At 36.3% G+C, this 12,394-nt stretch overlaps 1 protein-coding gene across 1 annotated transcript in view; it reads right to left on the bottom strand.

Annotated features, from left to right (window-relative positions):
- Nucleotides 1–12,394, bottom strand: part of RNGTT (RNA guanylyltransferase and 5'-phosphatase) — a 342,236-nt gene that overhangs the window by 235,547 nt on the left and 94,295 nt on the right. Inside the window, exon 9 of the mRNA XM_059177113.1 lies at nt 10,870–11,005. Within this exon, the coding sequence (XP_059033096.1) occupies nt 10,870–11,005 (136 nt within the window). The remainder of the gene's footprint in view (nt 1–10,869; nt 11,006–12,394) is intronic.

The following is a 12,394-nucleotide window of genomic DNA, read 5'->3' as shown; positions in this document are numbered from 1 at the left end:
GCCAGGAAATTGGGTACACTTGGAATGCCAAATATTAAACTGTATGCTTAAGTCAAAGAATTAAAATCAATCTAAAACTACCACTGAAAGACCAAAATACTAATGGAATGAGAAAACAAATCAAGAAAAAGAAAATGATAGATAAGGGAATCCACTGTATAATATAAATTATATATCCAATTAAAAATGGAAACTAGATTAGTTTAATGGTGTGAGAAAACACTTTAGACAGTTGAAAATAAATAAACTCATACCCTTATCTACTCCTTTTATCAAAATGTATTTCTGGGGCACCTGGGTGGCTCAGTGGGTTAAAGTCTCGGGCCTTCGGCTCGGGTCAGGATCCCAGGGTCCTGAGATCAGACCCCATATCAGCCTCTCTGCTCAACAGGTAGCCTGCTTCCTTCTCCCTCTCTGCCTGTCTCTCTGCATACTTGTGATCTCTGTCTGTCAAATAAATAAATAAAATCTTTGAAAAAAAATCAAAATGTATTTCAGATAGATCAAATACTTAAATATACAAATAAAACTGTAGAAGTACTAGAAGGAAATACAGGTGAGTACTATAATAATTCTAAAATAAAAATATAAACAATAGGAACAAAAATAAGTAAAAATTTCTTAAAATGGCACAAAAGACAGATATTAAAAACTATGCTCATAATCTAACCTACATAAATTTATCTATGTAAATTTAAACTTGTGCCACCAAAAAATACATTTTTTCAAAATATGTGTCATAAAGTAATACCCTAATAGACAAAAATTTCTTATAAATCATTAAGAAAAAAATGAACACCAAATATAGAAAAACATATAAAGTATATGAACCAGCAATTCACAGAATAAATACAGTAATTCATACAGAAGTGATAAAATGTTAAACCTCATTAACAACTCACCTAAATGCAAAAAGAATAAACATTTCTTTACTATGTGTCAGACACTATTACCAGCACTTATTAAACTATCCAACTTTACCTTCACAACAGCACCAAAATCTAAGCACTGTCCATAGCCTCCCTTCACTACAGATGAAAAACTGAACAGATTTTTAAATCCCTCACATACTAACTGATGAAGCCAGAACGGCACCAACAGTTACAGGCAGAGCTGTAACTGCTCTGCTACACTATCCCATAAAATAGAAAGGAATTTCTTCCTTCATCAAATTAGAAAATATTCAATTTTCAAAACACAGCATTTAAGACAGTATACAAATCCTTTAAATATGATTGGTAGACTTGTGCACAGGTTCAAACTTTCTGGGAAAAAGGATACCTATTATACCTGTCAATATTTACAATGGGCACACCCTCAAACATAGCATACTTAACAAGGTAGAGCTTATTACCACCCCCTCCTTAGGAGCACTACTCCTCTTGCACTCCAAACTGTAGTACTACCAATGAATGCCTGGCCTTCCAAGTCATTCTTCCATTGATATGTAACTCATGCAAGGCCCTTTGGAGTCTTCCCTGGGATTGACATATGGATGCTGGAAGAGAAAGTTCTCTTTCTGCTTGCAATACAACGCAACTTGCCTCTCATGTGAAAGAGACTTCATGAAGAATGAGACCAAACAGACAAGTAAAGCAAAGAAAGAGAATGACCAAGCCTGGCCAGTATCCTTTGAGGCCCCATATCCAGCCTGAATCAGGCCAAGCTGAAACAATTATTTATTCCAATCAAGTTTTTCCTCAGTTACATTAAGTTGGACTTCAGTTACTTGCAATCAAAGGATTCTTTAATACATATTATAATCTCACCTCTAAGAATCTTCTTAATTATAAAAATTGCACAATTGTGGAGGAGTCTGAGATACCAGAGGACTAGGAGAATTTAATTTCGACTGGTCCCATGAATTCAGCTAGATAGATATCAAATCATTCTGAACAGCTGAAAACTCAACCAGAGATCGAAGAAAAGAATATCAGCAACTCTACAAGGAGAAAATCAAACACTTTCTTCAAGGTAGCAGAAGCAGAGAAGTGAATTTGAGGCAAAATGTAAAAAAGACTGTGGGGGAAGGGAGCCTCTATCAGCTGGCTACCAGCAAGTGATAAAGCAGCAGAACACAAAACTGGAACTTCTAGAAGTCTGTTCCAGTGAGGAACATCACTCAGGTGGCTAAGCAGAGGCAGAACTCTAGCTGGGACAATGTGGCCTCAAGATCCCCTCAGTCATAGGAAGTCCAGGGGGTGCCCAAGTGTGGCTGAGCTCCCATGCATCAGAGCAGTAAAGTCAGCTGCAAAGACTGAGCCGAGAAGTGGGCTCTCAGCTCTGGGCTGCCATAAGCCACAAACTGTGGCATAGTCAGGTGACTACTCTCCTAGCAGGGGCTCACCAAGAGGGAAAACCAGCAAGACCCCATCACTACTGGGCAGAGTGGCATGGGAGCACACTACAGTTGTCTACAGAATTTGGAGACCAGAAAACAGGGTCATGTGCCTGAGACAGAAACATTGTGTCATAGGCGAGGTGAGCACGGAGTACAGAAGGAGACCAGGGAGACAGAAGTCGATTGACTGCTTTTCTCTGAGAGTACATTAAGGACGGGGGCCCTGGGCTTTCCACTCCAGGGCAGAGATTGGGAGGATGCCATTTCCATTCACATCCTCTAAAGATGGATGGAAAGCCTTCAGGGAACAAAAGCCAAAGACAGCAAACCTGAACACTGCTTAGCCAGGTCCCTTGGCAAGGGTGATACAATTTCGCCTAGGGTAAACGCATTTGAGAATCAATGCAACTAGTCCCTCCCCGAGAAGATCGGCAAGAACATCCAGCCATGACCTAGTTTACTGATCAATGAGAACTGCAAAACTCCAGTGCTAGGGGTATACAACACATAGAACTCATGGCTTTTCTCCTATGATTCTTTAGTCTCTCAACTTTAAATTTTTCTTATTTCTTTTTAACCAATCTCTTATTATATCAATTCTTTTTTAAACCTTTTTTAATTTTTATTTTAATATTTACATTCTATCCCTTCATTGTACTTATTCTTATTTTTGTACACATATGTATGTTTTTCTTTCTCCACAATTTACGGAACAAAATACACCCAAAATCTAGTGTATGGCTCTGTTCTGTTCACCTGCCTGATCATATTCTCCACTTTGTTGTTTTATTTTCTTCTTTCTTTTTTTCTCTTGTTTATTTAAAAACATTTTTTTTATTTTCATCTCTACAATTACATGCTATTCATTCAATGTATTTAGTTTTATTTTTGTATGCATGTTCTTCTTTCTTCATAATTTTGAATTGTTGTTTCTTCTAACTGACCAAAATACACACAGGAAATAGTGTGTTGCTCTGTTCTCTTCATTTGTCTGTTTCTATCCCTTCATTTTGTTGTGGTTAAGTTTTTTGTTCCTCTTTTGTTTTTTCCTGTCTTTAAATTTCATGTTGATAATTACTTTCCATCCTTTCATTATATTTAATTTTACTTTCATAAATACATTAGTTTTTCTTTCTTTACAATTTTGGGATCCAGTTTTTAAAAAAACAAACCAAAATACACATGGAATTCAGTGTATTGCTCTATTCTGCTAACCTGATTATATTCTCTTTTAGTTTTCCTTTTTTTTTTTTTTTCCCCTCCCAGTTCCACATGTCTTCTGATTTCTTTAGTGTATATTTCTCTGGGGTCATTGTTGCCATTTTAGTACTTTATTCTTTTGTTCGGGTATTCTTCAAAAGACAGAATGCCAAGATGGAAAAACTCACCTCAAAAAAGAGAACAAGAGGCAGTACCAACTGCCAGGGATCTAATCAGTATGACATTAGTAAGATATCAGAACAGGGGTTCGAAAAAACAATTATAAAGATACGAGCTGGGATTAAAAAGGCAGAGAAGACATAAGAGAATCACTTTCCAGAGAAATAAAACAGCTAAAGTCTAACCAAGTCAAATCAAAAGGGCTATTAAGGAGATGCAATTATAAAAGGAAGTTCTAATTGCTAGGATAAATGAGGCAGAAAACAGAATTAGTGATATAGCAAACCAAACAATGGAGAATAAAGAAGCTGAGAAAAAGAGAGATGTACAACTACTGGATCACGAGAGGAGAATTCGAAAGATAGGTGATACCATAAACTGCAATAACTGAGATCCCAGGAAAAAGGGAAAAGAGAGAAAGGAGAGGAAAACATTTTGGAGCAAATCATAGCAGAGAACTTCCCTAATCTGGGAAAGGAAACAGGCATCAAAATCCAGGAGGCACGGAAATCCAACCCCCCCACCCAAAATCAATAAAAATGGGTTAACACCCGAACATATAAGAGTGAAACTTACGAATCTCGAGACAAAGAGAAAATCCTGAAAGCAGCTCGGGACAAAAGGTCTGTAACCTACAAGGGTAGAAATGTTAGATTGGCAGCAGACCAATCGTATCCGCAGAGACCTGGCAGACCAGAAACGACTGGCACGATACATTCAGGATGCTAAATGGGAAAAATATGCAGCCAGGAATACTTAATCCAGCTAGGATATCATTCAAAATAGAAGGAGTGATAAAAAGCTTCCAGGACAAAAAGAAACTAAAAGAATTTGTGATCACAGCCATTCAAGAAATATTGAAAGGGGTCCTCTAAACAAAGAGAGAGCCCAAAGTAACATAGACCGAAAAGGAACAGAGACAATATACAGTAACAGTCACCTCACAGGCAATACAATGGCACTAAATTCATATCTTTTAATAGTTACACAGAATGGGTTAAATGCCCCAATCAAAAGACACAGGGCATCAGATTGAATTTAAAAAAAAAAAAGCCATCAATATGCTGTCTGCAAAAGGCTCCCTTTAGACCCAAAGACACCTCCAGATTGAAAGTCAGGGGGTGGAAAACCATTTATCATGCTAGTGAACATCAAAAGAAAGCTCAGGTGGCAATCCTTATATCACACAAACATGATTTTAAAAACCAAAGACTGGAGTAAGAGATGAGGAAGGACACTATATCATACTTAAAGGGTCTATCCAACAAGAAGATCTAACTATTGTAAATACTGATGTCCCTAACATGGGAGCAGCCAATTATATAAACCAATTAATAACAAAACCAAAGAGACACATCAATAATAATACAATAATAGTAGGGGACTTTAACACTCCGCTCACTACAAAAGACAGATCATTGAACTGCTTTTCTCTGAGGGCACACTAAGGACCACATGGATGTTACAGATATATTCAGAACATTCCACCCCAAAGGAACGGAATACACATTCTTCTTGAGCACAAATGGAACATTCTCCAGAATACATCACATCCTGGGTCACAAATCAGGTCTCAACTGGTACCAAAATCGGGATCATTTCCTGTGTATTTTCAGACCACAATGCTTTGAAACTGAAACTCAACAGGGAACTTGGAAAGAACTCAAATACACAGAGGCTAAAGAGAATCCTACTAAAGAATGAATGCGTCAACCAGGATATTAAACAAGAATTTAAAAAATTCATGGAAACAAATGAAAATGAAACACAACTGTTCAAAATCTTTGGGATGCATCAACGGCGACCCTAAGAGGGAAATATATAGCACTACAAGCCTTTCTCAAGAAACAAGAAAGATCTCAACTACACAACTTAACCTTCCACCTGAAGGACCTAGAGAAAGAACAGCAAATAAAGCCTAGACCCGGCAGGAGAAGAAAAATAATAAAGATTAGAACAGAAATCAATGAAATAGGAACAAAAAGACCAGTAGAACAGACCAATGAAACTGGGATCTAGTTCTTTGCAAGAATTAGTAAGACTGATAAATCCCTGGCCAGACTTATCAAAAAGAAAAGAGAAAAGTCCCAAATAAAATCATGAATGAAAGAGAGATCACAACTAACACCAAAGAAATATAAACAATGATAAGACCATCTTATCAGCAACAATATGTCAACAAATTAGATAATCTGGGAGAAATGGATGCATTCCTAGAGATGTATAAACTACCAAAACTGAAAAAGAAATAGAAAACCTGAACAGACCCAAGGAAATTGAAGCAGTCATCAAAAATCTCCCAACAAACAAGAACCCAGGGACAGAGAGCTTCCTAGGGGAATTCTACTAAACATTTAAAGAAGAATTAAAACCTCTTCTGAAGCAGTGTCAAAAAATCAAAATGGAAAGAAAACTTCCAAATTCTTTCTGTAAGGCCAGTATTACCTTGATTCCAAAACTAGACAACGAACTCACCAAATAGAATTACAGAACAATACCCCTGATGAACATGGATAGAAAAATTCTCACCAACATACTAGACAATAGGACCAATGGTGCATTAAAAGGATTATTCACTGTGACCAAGTGGGATTTATTCCTGGGCTGCAAAGGTTCAAGATCCGTAAATCAATGAATATGATACACCACATAAATAAAAGAAAGGACAAGAACCATATGATCCCCTCAATAGATGCAGAAAAAGCATTTTTTTAAAAAAAGATTTTATTTATTTATTTGACAGAGAGAGATCACAAGTAGGCAGAGAGGCAGGCAGAGAGAGAGGAGGAAGCAGGCTCCCTGCTGAGCAGAGAGCCCGGTGCGGGACTCAATCCCAGAACCCTGAGATCATGACCTGAGCCGAAGGCAGTGGCTTAACCCACTGAGCCACCCAGGCGCCCCTCAGAAAAAGCATTTGATGAAGTACAGCATCCTTTTTTGATTAAAACTCTTCAGAGTGTAGGGATAGAAGTAACATACCTCAATATCATAAAAGCCATCTATGAAAATCCCACAGTGAATAGCATTCTCAATGCAGAAAAATGGAGAGCTTTTCCCCTAAAGTCAGGAACACAGCAGGGATGTCTACTATCACCACTGCTATCCAACACATAGTACTAGAAGTCCTAGTCTCACCAATCAGACAAATAAATAAATAAATAAAAGTCATACAAATCAGCAAAGAAGAAGTCAAATTTAAACTCTTTGCAGATGACATGATACTCTATGTGGAAAACCCAAAGCCTCCACAACCAAAATGGCTATAACTCATATAAGAACTCAGCAAAGTGACAGAATATAAAATCAATGCACAGAAATCACTTGCGTTTCTATACACTAACAATGAGACAAAAAAACGAAGAATTAAGGAATCAATCCCACTTACCATTGCATCCAAAACCATAAGACACCTAGGAATAAACCTAACCCAAGAAGCAAAGGACATGTACTCAGAGAACTATAGAAGACTCATCAAAGATATGGAGGAAGACAAAAAGAAATGGAAAAACATTCCATGCTCATGGACTGGAAGAACAAATATTGTTAAAATGGCTATGCTACCTAGAGCAATCTATATATTCAATGCAATCCATATCAAAATATCATCGGTATTTTTCACAGAATTGGAACAAATAATCCTAAAATTTGTATGGAACCAGAAAAGACCTTGAATAGCCAGAGGAATGTTAAAAAAGAAAACCAAAACTGGGGGCATCACAATGCCTGACTTCAAGTTCTATTACAAAGCTGCAATCATCAAGACATCATGGTAATGGCACCAAAAAAAGACACATAGATCAATGGAACAGAACAGAGAACCCGGAAATGGACCCTCAACTCTGGGGTCAACTAATCTTCAAGAAAGCAGGAAAGAATAGCCAATGGAAAAGACAGTCTCTTCAATAACTGGTGCTGGGAAAATTGGGCAGCCACAAGCAAAAGAATGAAACTGTACTATTTCTCTACACCATACACAAAAATAGATTCACAATGGATAAAAGACCTAAATGTGAGACAGGAATCCATCAAAATCCTAGAGAAGAACATAGGCAGCAACCTCTGTAACCTCAGCCACAGCAACTTCTTGTTAGACACACCTCCAAAGACAAGGGAAACAAAAGCAAAAATGAACTATTGGGACTTCATCAAAATAAAAAGCTTTTTTTTTTTTTTAAGATTTTATTTATTTATTTGGCAGACAGAGAACACAAGTAGGCAGAGAGGCAGGCAGAGAGAGAGGGGGAAGCAGGCTCCCTGCTGAGAAGAAAGCCCAATGCGGGGCTCGATCTCAGGCCCCTGAGATCATGACTGAGCCGAAGGCAGAGGCTTAACCCACTGGACCACCCAGGTGCCCCAAAATAAAAGGAAACAGTTAATAAAATCAAAAGACAACCATCAGAAAGGGAGAAGATATGCAAATGATATATCAGATAAAGGGCTAATACCCAATATCTATAAATAAGTTATCAAACTCAACACCAAAAGAACAAATAATCCAATCAAGAAATGGGCATAAGGCACAAACAGACACTTCTTCAAAGCAAACATCCAAACAGCCAACAGACACACGAAAAGGTGCTCAACATCCCTCGGCACCAGGGAAATACAAATCAAAAGCACAATGAGAAAACACCTCACAGCAACCAGAATGGCTAAAATTATTAAGTCAGAAAATGACAGATGTTGGTGAGGACACAAAGCAAAGGGAACCCTCTTACACCGATGGTGGAAATGAAAGCTGGTACAGCCGCTCTGGGAAACGGTATGGAGGTTCCTCCAAAAGTTGAAAATAGAGCCACCCTACAACCCAGCAATTGCAATATTTACCCCAAAGATAAAAATGTAGTGACCTGAAGGGACACCCTGCACCCCAGTGTTTACAGCAGCAATGTCCACAATAGCCAAACTATGGAAAGGGCCTAAATGTCCATTAAAAGATGAATGGATAAAGAAGATGTGGTATATATACACAATGGAATACTACTCAGCCATCAAAAAAAGTGAAATCTTGCCATTTGCAATGACGTGGATGGAACTAGAGGGTATTACGCTAAGCAAAATAAGTCAATCAGAGAAAGACAATTATCATATCATCTCACTGATATGTGGAACTTAAGAAACAAAACAGAAGATCATGGGGAAGAGTGGAAAAAAAACAAGACAAAACCAGACAGGGAAGCAAACCATAAGAGACTCTTAGTCATAAGAAACCAACTGTGGATCCCTGTAAAGGGGAGCAGAGGAGGGATGCAGTAACTGGGTGATGGGCTCTAAGGAGGTCATGTGATGTAATGACCACTGGGTAAATATAAGACTGATGAATCACAGACCTGTACCTCTGAAACCAATAATACATTATACATTAACTAAATTTTTTTAAAAATTTTTAATGTTTAAAAAAACTGCACAATTGTAAAAGGATATGAATTTAAGGGTCTTCCAATTTAAAAAAAATAAAAATAAAAACCTAAAAAAAAAAATGTTCACCAAAAGAGGACTGTTTAAATAAATTACGGAACTATTTCTTAAACTTGCCTGATTACTTGAGCACTTATTAAAAGTACAGATGACTCTGGTCCCTGGGAGAGTCTCATTCACTAAGTTGAGGCTGGGTTATTGAGATGGGTCATATTTTTAAAGAGCATCTACTATAATTTTCACAGTAAAGATAGTTTGGATACCCCAGTAATTATGATGTTTACATATGCAATGTTATACCATTCAGACATTTATGTGAGAAAGATGTCCAAATCAAATTGCCACATGAGGAGAAAAAGACAAGTAACAAAACACATGTACCATTTGGTTCTTTTCATACAAAATATTTAACTACACATGTGTATACATATTTCACCAGAGCACTCACTTTCAAAGAGGCAAAGGCTCCACGATTATTTAGAATCTTACTGGACTATAAAGGATCCCAACTACACTAAAGAATCTATGTTCTGAGTTTCTATTATTAACATGAATATCACATTCCACAGGAATAGACGTAAGATTGAACACTGTGGCACAGAGAAAAGTCTGGAATAATGTTCATCAAAATGATAATGTAAGTTACTCCAATAGTAGTTCTGGTGATTTTCACCAGCTTTTTCCTAATATTCTATATTATTTTAATTTTTATTTACAATGAACAGATATTCTCAGAATTGGGAAGAAAGCTGCTTATATGGTAGAAAGCTAAAATATTTTTAATCAAGTAATTTTATGATTATTAAATATATTTTCTGAAATGGGAAAATCCAGGGATGCCTGGTAGCTAAGTCATTAAGCATCTGCCTTCAGCTCAGGTCATGATCCCAGAGTCCTGGGATCAAGCCCTGTATCGGGCTCCCTGCTCAGCAGGAAGTCTGCTTCTCCCTCTCCCATTCCCCCTGCTTATGATCCCTCTCTGGCTGTCTCTCTCCATGTCAAATAAATAAATAAAATCTTTAAAGAAAAAGAAATGGAAAATTCTTACCAGCTCCATGTCAAATAAATAAATAAAATCTTTAAAGAAAAAAAAAATGGAAAATTCTTACCAGCTTTTAAAATTCAAATGTAAAAGTATAGTTGTTGATGTCAAAGCTGAAGAGCCAAGGGGTATGTTGTATCATATAATTAAAATTCAATTGACAAGTAAAGGAATAAAATAAAAGTAGTCTTTTTCAATAAGAACTTTTTTTCAACCACAAGGAGCAAAAAAATATTAATATTTAATTTTGTTCACTTATTCCCATAGCCAAGACAATGATCAAGTGAGAGCAAGTGAAGGTAAGAGATAAATAAAGTTTAAATCTTAATAAGAAACTGGATTATTTTCTTTATATATCAATTATACCTTAAAAAAATATTTTAAAAACTAGATTATAAGTTTCCCATTGACTTAATAAAAATACACATTTAGGGGAGCCTTTAGTCGGTTTAGTATCCAACTACTGATTTCAGCTCAGGTCATGATCTCAGGCTTATAGATTAGGCCCCACTTCGAGCCCACACTTGACTGGATCCTCCTTAAGATTCTTTGTCTCCCATCCCCTCTGACCCTCCCTACACTTGAAAAAAAATTTTTTTTTTACTTGCAAGAAAAATAGCAGTGTCTAACTTAAAAAATATATATATAGAGAGAGAGAGAGATAGACACATGTATATATATGACTTACCCCATCCAAGAGAGTATTTGATAAATGTATACGGAGATCTTTACGAAATGGAAATTCCAGATTTGAAACATGAAACACTGAATTATCTCTATCAATCATAAAAACTTCATTTGTGCCATCAATCAACATCATATACCTGTAGATTAAACATTAAAAAGATAATATTAATAGTATAATTCAAAAGAAGGATCCTAAGAAATAAATTACTTTTCCTTAGACTTACAATAACTACACAGAAAAATGTTCACTGGAGTCTCCTAACCCCAACTATTATCATTCAGATTAAAGTACCACAAATAACAAATACTTTTTTAAAAGAATTTATTTTCCTATAAAAACACACAGGGTATAGATAATCAAAGTTTTTTATGCAGACAATGTGATATTGAAGTGCAATCTTATGACCTACCTTAGGGGAGAATAGTTCTCTAATTTGTATTAGATCTTAAACATCAATGTTTACAAAACACACATACACTTAAATGGAATTCTTGCATTTTATTAGCCCAACAACTTTATGAATTAGTTATTACTCTCCATTTTGCAGTAGGAAAAAAGAGAAAGTAACCGACTAGCAAATGGCTGGACTTCAAATTATCCAATGCTCCTTCTACCACACTACAGTTAGCAAAAGAGCTAACCCCTCTCTTTGAATCAAGATTATAATATAGCCAGATATCACCATTTCAAGTACAATTTTCATTCATTCCTATAAAATTAAAATTTTTAAAACATATTAAACACAAAACATTTTAAACATTCCTGAGAATTTTTATCAGCCCTTATCTTCTTAGACCCAATCAATTTATGGGGAGGGTTATATACTTTAAAATGCATCATTCCCTCAAATGGTCAAGTTACTGTCACTGCTTCCCCATCAGTGGATCACCAAGAATGGAGCTGTACTTCACAGAGTACATATAAAAATAAAATCCAAATGGATTCAAGCTGAGGAAATTACAGATGAATAGGTTTGCTACCAAATGAATAATGGCAAGACTGGGGTGGAAAAGATTATTCCAGGTATCAAAATTTTCAAATGAGAGAAAACTGAGTAAGAAAGTTAAAAGGCATAAGACTCAAAAGAACGGAATTTTATTTTAAGTTGTTCTTACTTGCTGATAATTGAAAGAATGGAGGAATAAAAGTCTGGATGTACCACTGAAAATGGAGAAGGCTGACTGGTCTTGCCCAACCTTGGGCCCACAAGGTATTTCAGAAAAAAAGAAGCAACAACTGAAAGATGTACCTCAGTCAAGTTAAGGCCAGGGGGTAGAAGAAACACTAAATGAAATATTAAATGAACAGATGGAAGTTAACAAGCAGAGGCTAATGTAACAGAAGATAATTTATTTGGCATAAACAAGTGTTCTAAAGAGCAAATAGACATGTTTAGAACAGGAGAGGAGAAATGGGAGAGCTGATTAAGGTACAAGAAGTAAGTGACAAACAGTTTGAAGAGCAGCAAAGACCAAAAGAGCTTACATCTGAGGAATAAATTGGAAGCATGCTGTTACTAGTGTTT

The sequence above is a fragment of the Mustela lutreola genome, chromosome 6 (assembly GCF_030435805.1).
Source record: "Mustela lutreola isolate mMusLut2 chromosome 6, mMusLut2.pri, whole genome shotgun sequence".
NCBI lineage: Eukaryota > Metazoa > Chordata > Mammalia > Carnivora > Mustelidae > Mustela > Mustela lutreola.
Note: the sequence above shows the minus strand (reverse complement) of the source record. Positions and strands in the feature narration are given on the sequence as shown.